Consider the following 14,738-nt stretch of genomic DNA (forward strand, 5'->3'; position numbering starts at 1 on the left):
AGCTGACCCGTCGAGGCATGAACTCCACAAGAATTATAAGGTGCCCTATGGTAATTGGCACCAAGACGTTAACAGCAGATTTATTAAGTCCTGTAACTTGGGAGGTGGGGCCTCCATGAATTGAACTTGTTTTTCCAGCACATCTCACAGATGCTCGATCGTGCCTCCAACATTCCTGAACATTTTTTTCAGTGTGGCAGTGCGTATTATCCTGCTGAAAGAGGCCACTGCCATCAGGGAATATCGTTGACATGAAGGGGTGTATTTGGTATGCAACAATGTTTAGGTAAGTGGTACGTATCAAAGTAACATCCACATGAATGCCAGGATCCTAAATTTCCCAGCAGAATATTGCCCAGAGCATCACACTGCCTCCGCCGGCTTGCCTTCCCAAAGTGTATCCTGGTGTAATCTCTACCCCAGGTAAATGGCTCACACGCACCCAGCTATCCACATGATGTAAAAGAAAATGTAATTCATTAGACCAGGACACCTTCTTTCATTCCTCCATTGTCCAGTTCTGGTGCTGACATGCCAATTGTAGGCGCTTTTGGTGATGGACAGGAGTCAGCATGGGTACTCTGACTGATCTGACTGATCTGCGGCTACAATCCTATATACAGCATTCTGCAATGCACGGTGTTCTGGCACAATTCTATCATACAGTAAATTTGTTTAGTCGAACTAGTATAAATTTTGGACTGTTCACACTTCAGGAACTTTTTGTATTTTTTATATTATTATATACCATCTTGATTTGCATTAAACAAATTCTACTAAGTGAAGGTGCAACCAACCAGTTTAACATCAGAAAAACAAAGCAAAAGAATAAAAAATACTAGATAATTTGGTGCACAGTAACAGTCCCAAATACATTATCTCATGTTCTATTTTCCAAATCCAACAGATTTCAATAAAATATAACTTTTATTAGTCACATTATTAAAATGCTAAAAGCAGCGAAAAATGTTTAAAAATAAAAAATAAATGTGATTTTCAAAGTGCTGACTGTGACTTTCGATCTCTTTATTTCTATTGCAATAGAATTTACCCCTATTTGATTGAAGTCTTCGTTGCTTCGGCCAGGGGGGCCCCATATTTGTAACATAATGCAGCTTACGCAAGTAGCATAGCGCATGCGCAATGAGCTACGTTACTTGCGTAAGCTCTATGTACAGTATTAGGTGATTCCCCCACTAGCGTGGGAAAATCACATAATACAGTAGTTAGAGCTTACGCAATGAACGTAAGTTCATTGCGTAGCGGACCTTCTACCTAGTAGGAGGTGTTAGTGGCGGCTCCAGACTTTTATTATTTTTCTTCAATCAAGATTAAAGTGTCGGGATGTTACAAATATAGGGCCCCCCTGGCCGAAGCAACGAAGACTTCAATCAACAAGGGCCCCCTTCTGGGCGAAGTGATGAAGATATTATTCAAGCCATTTTGGAAGTATTAATATTATGGGACTGGGGCAAGCAGACTTTGGAAGAAGACATCTTTTGTGAGTATTTGGGGTGTTTTTATTTTTAATAAATAGATGTGGTTTTAATGAGGGTGGTTAGTGTATTTATTGTGGGTTTTTTATTTTTAATAAATATGTGTGGTGTTTACTAGGGTGCTGTTGTTTATTTAACATTTTTTTTTGTTGAACTACAGGTCCCAGCAAGCCAGGGATGTCAGGGCATGTTGGCACTTGTGGTTCTCCAAGTGCCAACATGCCCTGGCTGCCGTGGGTATGCTGGTGCTTGTAGTTATACAAGCAGCATGGCCACACTGTTTTAGGCAACCTGGCTGGCTGGGACTTGTAGTTCCACAAAACAAAATGGCGTCCGTTTATTTTTTTTCATTCTTTATCGCCATATTACCTTACTACCCACAGCCCAGGCGTAGTAGGAAGAGCCCTAGTGCTATCAGCACTGGGCGGTTCTTTCTAGGGGGGGGGGGGCCCGTTTTTTTTCGGCGGACCCCACTCCCTAGGGAATCCAGCCCAGCGCTGAACAGTCTAGGGTTGGTTAGTCATTATGGCAGGGGGACCCCTGCCGTGTGTCTCACTGCTATAGTGCCGCCAACCCTGGCTGGTTTGCCTAGTGCTGGTAAAGTGAAAATCGGGGGGTCCCCACGCAAAATTTTTCTGCGATTTTCACGGGACCAGCACTAGTCAGGCAGCACTAGGGTTAAGCTGGAATAGAGGGGGGACCCCACGCTTTTTTTTTTTCACTTTGATCTGTTCTTTACAGTTTTAACACTGCCAGGGCAGTGTAACAGTGATGTGTTTGTACAACACGCTGCTATCAAGCAAAAACCACCCAGCAATAGCTTAATGCAACATGATTAACTATTCTGAAGTGGCCAGCAATGAGTCCAGTAGAGACATGCAGGAAGCTTATCCATTTACAAGAAGCGGGTGACCAAAGGTTGTGCTACCAAATACTAAGTACAACAATTCAAGTCCCATTTATTTTAATTTCCTGATATACAGTAATAAATTCAAAAACAATAATCAAAGGTTCTGTATATTAACAGAGAATGGATTGTGGAGACCAAATATTTTATATTAATTTAACCTTATGTTTAGAGAAAATTGTGAGTTATTTGAAAAATAGCACAAGGATACCAATCTATTTGGCCACAACTGTATGTCCTAATTAGCATGGGTATTTGCTGCTACACTTAGTTATTTTAACCTTCCTTTGTCAAGTAGGTGGCCAATATAGGTAGACTTGACAGTTTACTTTATTTCAGGAACTATTGTTTTAACATTAACAGTATCATTCAAATGCAGTGGGTAATTCATAAAGTTCTGGAGGACTTAGAAGACTCAGAATCCTTGACCTATCTCTAAAACACAGAAATATTATTTTCTAGATTAACTCAAGATGAAGGGAGCTTCAATACTCCATTGTTGGCCCAACAGGAAAAGTTTGAGGATGGAGGGCCGACGTTGCCAGGGCTAGTGAAGTCCCATTTGGACTTTCAGTTCCAGAACAGATTGCCCAAACAGGTCTTCACTGTGCATGCTTAGTGGAGCAGAGCACTGGGAAGATGGACCGCCATTTCTAGGCCTCACTCACATCCAGGCCCCGCAGAGGGGTAGTTCCACCACTGCTCAAGATCCAAATTGTAAGCCATGATTCCACAGTTGCTCTATTAGTAGGGGACAGAGAAACAACTTCTCCTTTGTAAGGCTACATACAGAAAAACCTCTACTCACCTGAGATATGTTTCTAGTACAAATGCACGGGGTTCATTATTTGCTTTCATAGCAGTCCTGAAATTGCTTTAATCACGTGACAGTGTTAAGTGCAAAATAAATGCTCAGCCATGTCTAGTCTTATATAAACAGTGTGGCAAAGAATGCTTATTGAGCATGAAAAAGTGGTCCCAAGACTCATAATGTTAGTTAGACATTTTATTTGTAAATGCACTGGTTTCAAATCTTGAATGTACAAACTCCTGTTTGTTATTTTTGTTTTCCCAAACTATAACTTAATTTGGTCTTACTGACTCTTCAGTCACTTCCTTTCAAGTAGCTTGAACGAACCTACCTACCTATGTTGCCCTGAAAGATTTAGATCCTCCTAGCTTTTATTTTTGCAAGGCAAGTTTTGGAATTTCTCACTCTATCCACTAATTTCTCTTTTAATAGTTCACATACAGAAGCTAGAACAAAATCTGCATATTTTGAAGAGTAACGGTATATAGTTCTTCCTTCTTTATGTCCTTCGCTCTTCACATGTTATGTCATGAAGGTCTTGCGAACAGGCACTGTTTTGCCATTCTGAATCTCTTTTGGCCATGTGCAATGATGAAAGATACAGCTACACAACTAGTAGTCTACCCATTTTGTGGGACACATATTAGACAAGGTTATAGGCTAGAAGGCAATCTCATCCTCTACTGTAATACTGAGCACGCTGTGAGCTTTTCCGTTGGCACAGAAGCTGTCAGCTTTCACTGATTAGATATGTAGAGTGCCCATGTGTCATTCCTGCAATCTACAATTATTGTGTTCCTGGAGTTTACAGTTTAGCAGTGGTGTCGTTAAGCAATGGAGAAGGAAGTAAAATTCCTACTTCATGTACAGTGAAATCCAGAAACAAAAAAATACTAAGTGCTATCAACTTCACTGCATCTGCTAAAAATGCATGCACTTCAAGACGAATGGACATGTAGAGGATGACACTTACCTAAAACACATATACAATTGATGTGACTCGAGGCATTCAGAAACCATTCGGCAAAGAAAATCTGCATATACAGAACCTACCATAGATCAGTCAAAGAAGGGAAAATGTGTCAGTTAGACTGGGAAACATTGACTGGTCATAACAAAATAATAATTGATTGTCTCAATGACAAAATAGGAAAACCGTTAACATCTAAAGCAAATACAGATGACAATAAGACAATAAGAACCAGAGTACAGATCATTTTGGTTACCTGTTTTTGCTTGAACCAATAATGGGCCAATTAGAGTGTGGCATGCTGGCAACGCATACTTGTAGCAAAACACAGTAAGTGCCGCTGTGAGAGATCGGGAAGCTGGTGAGTTCAGTGAGAGTACCTAGAAACATAATAGTGAAAATCACTAATTGATTACGATAGGAATGTGGTGGAGAGAATATATATGTGGCAAGCAATATCAAGAAAATAACTTGAGATATCACCATTTGGAAGAATGAAGACTGACTTATTTAGAAAACACAAAGCATGCCTTGTGACACTGTGCCTCGGAGAGAGCAATGCATGATGTGAAGGGTACAGGATGACTGGTTGCAGAGCGCGAGAGTTACAGCATTAATATGACAGAGCAAAACAAGATTAAAAGAGCAAAGTCAGGGGGGGCGTGGCCTAGCATCTGGACTGAATGGCTGCTTGCTAGAGAGGCTCTCCCTTTGCCCTCAAAATAAATTGGAGTCCTCGTGGACATACTGCTCCATTCTAAGCAGTTACTGAGGAGAGGAGTTGGGGAGCCTGCTGCCGCTCTATAGAGGTGTTGTGTCGCCCATGGGGCTGTCTGTGGGTCAGGACTGGGTGAGTCCCCTGTGTCTGTGCTGGATCCACGCTGCTGTGCACTGCAGCTCTGCACTAACAAGGCTGGCAACGGGGAAGTGGGAGACACAGCGGGACCTGCAAAATCTGTGAGGGAGTAGTGCTCCCCTGCCCCCATCTGCCCTTCCTTACCTGGCTGGATCCTCTGAATGCATCCCTTGTGGCCCGGCGATACCAGAAGTCTCTGCGCCATTACAGCCTTCTCTTCCGGCTCCACACACATACTAACAAACAAGCAGGCAGTGTCATTGAGGCCCTAGCAGGTGGCGCTGTTATCTACTTCTGTGTTAGGAGGCTGCAGCTCTACTGAATAATCTGTGCGTCTCCAGGGACTCCTGGTGAACGGAGATAAGGATGACAGCTGGGCGAGTCACAGCATTTACACCTGCTATATAATAATTAACCCTGAGAGCTTCAGAAGTGAGCCTGTTTCCACCACTGAATATTGGCTCCCTTAAAGGACTGCCCTGTATATGTCTGGATTGCCTTTCTGTGACACAGTGTGTTTCCAGCTGTGAACCTGTAACACTAATTCTATACACAGAACTGTAATATCCTCAAGTCTTTTTTTGCTTGGCCAGAAAGCTGCGGGATTTATGGGTTATTCAGATGATGTTGATGCTTAAATGAAAAAATTTACTTCCTGGGCCGTGCTCTAACCAAAACACTCTCCATGATATAACACCTGATGTCATATGTAGCGGTGGAGTTGCTGTTGATACATGCGTTCAGTATGTCCTGATTCTCTTGTAACATTATGCCGACCAAAAAGTTGAAACCTACTAGGCCTGTTCCTCTAGGGAAATTCTTTGGATCTGGGTCTCCTGTATCGTCATCAGACAAATCTCCAGCTCAAGCGATGTCACGGCAAAGTCGCCAGATCTCTCATCCGTCTCAGCCGGAACCATTGTCTGCCTCACAACCATTGGAAATGGAAGGTCCAGTTACATTGAGATCTATCCAGTCTCTCCTGTCAGCCCTTAAAACAGATATAACTTCTGAACTCAGAACATCCATCAAAGAAATTAAGGATGAAGTGACCGGCCTCATATCCAGAACGGATCATTTGGAGCGCAAATTTGAGGAAATGGTCTCTTCCTATAATGACCTAATCTCAGCACACGATCTCTTGCAGGAAGAGGTCACTGGGCATAACGGCCAATTGGTAGACATGGAGGACAGATCACGTCGCAACAATATAAAGATTTGAGGTATACCTGACTCTGTTACTAATGCTGACCTATACCAGTACGCCACTGATCTGTTCCATAAGCTTTTACCATCTGCTTCCGACACAGATCTCCTCATGGATCGGATCCACCGTTTGCCTAAGGCTAAAAATGCTCCGGAAGGTTCTCCTAAGGATACCCTTCTCAGGGTTCACTTTTACAAGGTCAAAAGAGCAAAGTCAGAGTGGGAGGATGAATGAGATAAACTATGGGTTGGGACCGCAAGAAAAAGCAAGACGAATAGCCATGAGGAGGGGAAAATAAAGCAAGCCATCGGGACAAACAGGGGAGAAAACTGAATAAATAAGGAGTGTGCATGGAAAGCAAGCCATGTTTCTTTGACTCCTCCATGGCAACACATTCCAAGAGGTTAATCCCCATTCCATTTGAGTCAGGACAGGTAAAAAGAAAAAAAAAGAAAAAACACACCCATAGGGTATATAAGGCTGCTCCTTCCTGCGTACTCTTGGCTTTCCCCAAGCCGTAAAATATCTCCAACACAAAATTTTAGCACTGACAACACAACTAAGGGATGGGAAAATATGCTGCCATGGAGGAGTCAAGGAAACACAATTAACAGGTAAATGCTTTTGTTTACTTCTCCTCCTCCGTGGCAACACATACCAATTACTGAATTACTTTCAAATTTAAACAAAAATGGAAACATCTTTATCTTTTACTACTGTACTCATTTCAATTATCAAACTTCACCTTTGATTAAGTTTGAAAATCAATACAATAATGTTTATAAAGTGTGTATAGAGATCCACCTTGCTACATATTTCTTCAATAAAGGCAGATATCCTCTCTGCCCAGGATACGGTCACTGTTCTAGTTAAAAAGCTATAATGGCCTCTGGCATTTTAACTTTGTAATTCTACTGGCATCCTAAATGCAAGACAACAGTCATGGCCAAAAGTTTTGAGAATTTATTATTATTATTATCATCATTTATTTGTTAGGCGCCACGAGGTTTCCGCAGCGCCGCACATAGTTCAAATAGCAGACTATACAGGGTATAACAGTACAGAACAATAAACAAAAGTACCAATACTTCAGAAACTCCAGGCAGTCAGATGCAATAGACAAGGAGCAGAAGAACGGGTAAGGAGACAGGAGGGAAGAGGGCCCTGCTCATGCGAGCTTACATCCTAAGGGAGGGTTAAACAGACCAGGCACAAGAGGAGCAAGTTGAGGGAATGGGAGAGAGGGGAGAATAAGCGGAGGAGATGGGGGTTAAGTGGATGGTTGGTAGGCTTTGAGAAAGAGGTGAGTTTTGAGTGCACGTTTGAAAGAGCACAGAGTAGGAGAGAGGCGGATGGAGCGAGGGAGGTCATTTCAGTGAAGGGGGCTGCACGGGAAAAGTCCTGGATTCTGGAATGGGAAGAGGTGATCAGAGTGGAGGAGAGGCGGCGGTCATTGGCCGAGCGCAGGGAGCGGGCGGGAGTGTGAATGGAGAGGAGGTTAGAGATATAAGGGGCAGGCAGTCAGATACATGAGCGAGGAGGGTGGAGGAAAGATCAGGTGAAGAGATTTAAAGTTGAATGTCATCAGCAGAAAGGTGATACTGAAGGTCAAAGGAGGAGATGAGAGCACCAAGGGAGGAAGTATAGAGCGAAAAGAGTAGAGGGCCAAGAACGGAGCCCTGTGGGACTCCTACAGTGAGAGGGTAGGGGGAGGATAAAGAACCAGACATGGATACAGAGAAGGAGCGGTTAGCGAGGTATGAGGTGAACCAGGTGTGGACAGAACCAGAGAGGCAGAGAGAGAGAAGAGTTTGCAGCAGGAGGTGGTGATCCACGGTGTCAAAGGCTGCGGAGAGGTCAAGGAGGATGAGTAGGGAGAAATGACCCTTGGATTTGGCCGATAGGAGATCATTAGTAACCTTGGCCAGGGCAGTTTCAGGAGAGTGGAGGGGGCGGTAGCCGGATTGGAGGGGGTCAAGGAGGGAATTGTCCGAGAGGTGCCTGGTTAGGCGGCTGCAGACAATTCGCTCAAGTAATTTAGAGGCATAGGGGAGAAGAGAGATAGGGCAATAGTTGGCAAGAGATGTGGGGTCGAGATTGGGTTTCTTGAGGATAGGAGAGATGAGAGCGTGTTTAAATGAGAAGGGTACTACACCAGAGGAGAGTGACAGGTTGAAAAGGTGTGCGAGGTAAGAGCAGGCAGTGGGAGAAAGAGAGCGAAGGAGGTGAGAGGGGAGGGGATGGGATCGAGAGGGCAGGTAGAGGGTGGAGAGGAAAGAATGAGAGAGCGAACTTCTTCACCTGTTGTAGGGCAGAAGGAGCACCAGAGTTGGGTGTTGGTGGGAGGTGAAGCGAAGAGGGAGGCGGGAGAAGGGGGAAAGGAGATGTTCAGTCTGATGGCCTCAATTTTGGAAGAGAAAAAGGTGGCAAAGTCAGAAGCGGACAGGGAAGACGGGACAGAAGGGAGTGGGGGGGAGAGTAGGGAGCTGAAGGTGGCAAAGAGGCAGCGGGGATTGGAGGACTGAGAAGAAATGAGGGACTTAAAGAAGGATTGTTCGGCGAAGACCAGGGCGGAGCAGAAAGAAGAGAGGATGAATTTAAAGTGAAGGAAGTCGGCCAGGGAACGAGATTTCCCCCAGAGGCGTTCAGCAGTGCGAGAGCACTTTTAGAGGAAGCGGGTGAGTTTTGAGTGCCAGGGCTGGGGAATAATGCGGCGTCTGCTGACCGTAGAGGCTGGGGCGACAGCGTCCAGGGCAGTAGAGAGGGAGAGATTGTAGAGGGAGGACGCTTGGCCATTACAGACCAGGAAGGGAAGGGGTGATCGGAGAGTTTCAAGAGAGGAGGAGAAGGAGGTAGGGTCAATAGCGTAAAGGTTGCACCTGGTGTGGGTGGCTTTGGGCGAGGCAGGAGCAGGGGAGGAGGACAGAGTGAAGGAGAGGAGATGGTGGTCAGAGAGGGGGAAGGGAGAGTTGGAGAAGTCAGAGCGATCACAGAGATGATATAGGAAAGGAGCGGGGCGGCATGGTGAGGGACAGGCATGGACGGGAAATAATAGAAGGGGCAAGGGTAATTAACACAGAGGTGAGGGCAGCAAAGGGAGACAGAAATGGACCAGAGAATGGCACAAAAGAGGATTTTTACTCACCGTAAAATCAATTTCTCTTACTACACTGGGGGACACTGCGTTACCTTGGGGTATAGTAGGTGGGACTGGAGTTAGGCACTTATAAACTTGTTTGTTCCCCTGACTCCGCCCCCACTATGCCCCTCCTCTGTAGCTGACTTCAGTTTTGTATAACCAAGCCAGGAAGAGAAAAGAAGCAATTTAGAAAGCAACACCAAAAATAGCACTACTTTCAGAGCAAGGGAGGGCGCGCAGTGTCCCCCAGTGTAGTAAGAGAAATTGATTTTAAGGTGAGTAAAAATCCTCTTTTCTCTGTCCTACCACTGGGGGACACTGCGTTACCTTGGGGAGCTACCAAAGCTGTGTCCAAGGGCGGAAATGCTCTGGAACGGCTGTGCGCAATGTTTTGTGTTCAAAACCCTGCATTTGTGAATGCAAAGGCATGCAACAAAGAAACAATATGCAGCAGAAACAGACGCTGCCACTCTGTACAACTGCGCCATTGAATGACGCTTTTGTGGCGTACAAAAAGCTGCAACCCTCCTGGAAAGTGCACTGTAAAAGTCACTGGAACCTGCAGAGGGGTACAGACAGAATGTTGGTCGTGATGCAGTGGCAAGAGACCACCTAGACCCTGTCCCCCCTACGCTCTTTAGCGTTAGAGAGGCTAAATGGGCATTAAATTCCTAAACAGGAACTGTGCGAACAAGAGCACAAACTATCTCCCGTCGGAGAAACGTTACACAAATAGAAGAGGCACAAGAATGATGAACCACAATCTCTGTGTCAGTGGAATGCAGACACTAATGGTCATAACCAATTATGTCTCGAACCGCCACTAAGTTTCTGATACAGAAAATAAGGAAGAGCCATACACACTCTCGCCCCAGATCCCCTACGAGATGTGACATCCAAGAGAACAGCCTGCATTGAGCTAACAACTCAATCCACTCAATGATATACAAAGGATCACCATATACACTGATGCAACAGCTTAAGTCACTCAGTGACATCTAAGGGAGCACTGATACAGTGCTTAAACCATTCAGAGATAAACAAGGGAGCACTCATTTCATGAGCAAACAGCTTAACTAACTCAGAGATATCTGAGGGAGCACTCATATAGAGAGCTAACAACGTAAGCCCGACATATATACCAGGAAGCACTCATACCATGAGCTAACAGTTTAACTAATTCAGAGAGTCACCCGAGGCCAAAGCAAGCCTCCTGATGACGAGAACTAGACTCCCTGGAAATCCACAACCAACCAAGGGTGGACTGAGCATAAAGAAACCACTTAAGCAAAACAACCTTCCGCTGAGCTAGACAGAAAGCCACGGAAGCTGCACGCTGAAAGAAGAAGGGCGTAGACCTCATAGAAGCCAGCTGGTAAAGAAAATTCTTTAAAAGATTCCTGAGTGGGACGTGTGAAATTCCAGAAATTTACACCATCGAATATAATTTCTAGCCCAAAGAAAACAGCTGAGAAAGAATCTCTACCGCTGAATTGAAGGTAGCAACCATATCCTTGTAAGGATTCTCTAGCCGAAAAGGTTAGCCATCCGACGCCACAGCGTCAATCCAGATGATGAAAACAAAAAGAGCCGAACTACGAGATGAGGCCGCTCTGAAAACAGGAAAAGAGGGACGACAACACAAGTCCCCTAAAACAGTAGAACACTGCTTTGCGAGACATACGGGAGACCACCAGACTAGCTTGGATGCGCCCCCTCCTAGAAACTCTTGAACTCCCACGAGTAAATAGAAGCTGTGAATCACCTCCTAAGTTATAGGGAGACCCGACTTGGCTATGGACAAATCCACCTGAGGGTCATTAGATTGAGAGCCGATAGAGAAAACAGGTTAACGTGTGAAAAGAACCTGGGCTCCCTCTTAGAGAGCCCTATGACCTAACCAGGAGAGCACAAAGGTATTACCCTGAGGTGACCCACTCTACCTGTTAAAGGATTGATTGCTAAGGCATTCGGCCCTCAATAACAAAAATAATAATAAGTTGGTCTAGCTTGGCCCATAGGATGGTACAAGAAACACCCCTCCGACCATACACAGGTCGACCTCTATCCTGCATTAGGATACGGGAATTGCATGAGTGCTACAAATATGCAACAGCACTGCATTTTGAGACCGAATCTCTACAGGTTTTCTAACCCTCTGTAAAAGAAGAACAACTGCCTCACTAATAAAAACAATGTGACGAAGCACCACCCGAAAGGTAAATTAGTGAATTAAGGCAAAGGGGTGCTATGCACGTCCAAAGCCCTAAAATCAGCCTTCCTTGATAAGAATCTCCCTGTTGAGACATGGGAGATGTTAGGAACAAGGAGAGCCAAAGATACAAGTAGAAACTTCGTATCCTATTTTGCAAAACAGAAACTCCTGATACTGAAAGGAAATTCTGCCAGGAGCAATTTGGAACTGTGTAGAAAAGAAATGAGCGTGTTCTTCGGTAGTAAGCTACTGAAAACCCCGAACTAGAAGATAAGGCATAAGCCAACGCTTATAACGTGGTAGAATAAACGAAGAGCTGGGTAGGCTCAAAGTGATCACCTGTGAACCCAATATTGCAACCCTGCTTCTTGCTGAGAGGCTGCAAGTATAATGTCCTGGCTGAAAACGTCTAGCTGAAAGCTAAGTGTTGGATGTAATAAATAACTTCCACCTTCGGGGAATGTCCACAAATCAAAGGATGTTTACCTGATTTCCACAGCACATAAACTATAACCACCCCTGTAAGGCTAAGCCTGACTCGGAATGTGGAACCCTGACCTCAAATCAACAGAGAGGATCAACGGATGGAACACGTAAACATCATGGCCTGGTGTCGCTGACATAAAACAAAGAAAGCACACCTACCGCCAGAAGCCTTTAGATACTCATTTGTAATAGTACAAATTGAGAGTTCCGATATTGGAACAAAGTGCTGTAAGCATGTGGCTAACTATAGGTATCATAGCTGAATAGCTGTATGCCTACCAGCTATGATGCTGTTGGCTGAATACAAACCACCCCATTAACCCTTAATGAGAATAAAGGCTAGAGCACTTCTGTCCGAGAGCCGCTAGATAAAACCCGTTACCAGCCCCTGCTCTGCGTAGGAGGACTTCTTTGTCTGCTCCCGCTGGGGACAGCAGAACAAGAGAACAGAGGAGCCACAGGATTGTCACCAACAGGGACCTCCCTTGTATTGACTCTGGAGAGTTATGGGAGGTGAAAAACATAGCCAGTCTAATACCGTCTACCTGGTCTTTGACAAAAAACAGACACCGAGTCTAAGATATGAGGAAAAACATTTTTTCCCAACTAGGGTGTCAGTAAGGCTTAGGTTGAAAATTGAAAACCAAGGATAGACTGTAAGTCTTGCAAATGCGAAAACTGGGTACAGTTTAAGCTGGGATTATCCACCTTGAAAGTGTAATCAGCAAGAACATTCCTCTTGATAGTAAAACAAGATGGAAATAGACATCCTCTGGTGAGGAATGAACAACATCCTTATTCTGACTGTGGCAACAGTCCAAGATAAAATCCTCTCCATCTGTGGAAGATGGTGAACAACAGCATCTCTGTGCAGATGGTTTTATACCTGAACAGCGTAATACCGCTTCTGTGTTAGCGGACAGATATAAGCTGTGTGGGTGCTTAACCAGCACAGTGTAAACCTATGTAGAAGCATGAAAAAGGGTATACTCACGTACCATTTCAAACTTAAAAATCACCTTAATGTGTTCGGCCTACAGAAGCAACAGTGATTTAGACCAGACCTGTTGCTGCAAAACAGCTGACACCGAAATGGGAGCACCCTGTTTGTAGACCCTAGTTCCGCAGTCTGTGCCGAGGCATTCGGGCTAAGCTGTGGAAAAGATAATTTAAAAATTACATTTCGCACATATATATATATATATATATATATATATATATATATATATATATATATATATATATATATTATGAATATACACACACACACATTTTTTGAGTATGCCAACCAGCGAGTATTCTACTCCTGGAAGACTCACCTATTGTAACCTGATACAACAGCAAGAAAAAGACACAGAATAAATCTGTTCCATCTCTAAAACAGGTAATATATATATATATATATATATATATATATATATATATATATATATATATATATATATGTGTGTGTGCTATTAGGGTTTACGCACACATATACACAATGCAATACAGACCAACCCACCTACCACGGGATAACACTGTATATTATTTTTGTGCCACATAAGTAATGCTGAGAATGTAAAACAGCGTGTTTATTACCCCTAAGGTAATTCCTCAGACATAATGCATATTTGGAAAACTGTATAAAAGTTAACCACAATACTTAGGAACACAGGCTATACGTAGCAAAAGGGATTGTGTATATACACGGAACTCCCTTTACGAGACTTATGGAAAAAGTCCAACCACAGTCACCATATGGAATATTATACAGATATGTATTCCCATATTAATGTACATCTACCCAACAAGCAAAATATGTCACAGGAGGATAGGAAACTACCATATTGTCTAATAGGTAATTCTATAATATATACAGCAGTCATAGGGTCCTGAAATAAAGGTCCAGACTGTGTGGCAAACAGGCTGACAATCGTTTAAAAACAGAATTAAAAACGATACTACATTACCCAGTGAAGAGAGGCAGAAGACTGGAACAGCATGCACTGATGTGTGTGTGCTCCGGATCCAAGATGGCCACCGTTCGCGCCATTAGGGAGAGAGAGAGGGGGAGGTGTACTCCCCTCTCCTAACATGTCCGCCTCTGCTCACCGCCGCTCAGCCTATATATATATAGAATATGGCTGCAGCTGCTGGAAGTGAGAACCGCCGCTCTGCCATGCCCAGGGTGCGTGCGGTCTCACTGACTTCATCAGCTCTACAGAGCGCGATGCTTGTCCTTCTCCCCCGCTGCTGCTCGTTATCTAGGGGCGGAGGAGGGGGGGGGGAGGCTGCCGGCAAGTCTGCAGGCGGGGAGGAGAGGCAGAGACACCCTTACCCTTACTCCTGCCCGCCTGTTTAAACTTGGCCGCGGCCGTCTATAAGGCCGTTAACAAACATATGCGCCCCATATAAAGCTGCCTATAAAGGCACACTTTAAATAAAACATGGCCCCGGCCGTCTATAAGGCCGTTAATAAACCTACACGTGCCCACATGAAGTTGCCTATAAAGGCATACTTTAAATAAACCATGGCCCCGGCCGTCTATAAGGCCGTTAATAAACCTACACGTGCCCACATGAAGTTGCCTATAAAGGCATACTTTAAATAAACCATGGCCCCGGCCGTCTATAAGCCGTTAATAAACATAAATGGCCCCTTTGCTCGT

The 14,738-nt window shown here is 44.3% G+C and overlaps 1 protein-coding gene across 1 annotated transcript in view; it reads right to left on the reverse strand.

Annotated features, from left to right (window-relative positions):
* FANCE (FA complementation group E) overlaps window positions 1-14,738 on the reverse strand; it is a 58,567-nt gene that overhangs the window by 27,192 nt on the left and 16,637 nt on the right. Inside the window, exons 7-8 of the mRNA XM_075195755.1 lie at window positions 4,441-4,564; window positions 4,188-4,263 (exon numbers count right to left, since the gene is read on the reverse strand). Coding sequence (XP_075051856.1) covers window positions 4,188-4,263; window positions 4,441-4,564 — 200 coding nt within the window. The remainder of the gene's footprint in view (window positions 1-4,187; window positions 4,264-4,440; window positions 4,565-14,738) is intronic.

This window comes from Mixophyes fleayi, chromosome 2 (genome assembly GCF_038048845.1).
Source record: "Mixophyes fleayi isolate aMixFle1 chromosome 2, aMixFle1.hap1, whole genome shotgun sequence".
Classification (NCBI taxonomy): Eukaryota; Metazoa; Chordata; class Amphibia; order Anura; family Limnodynastidae; genus Mixophyes; species Mixophyes fleayi.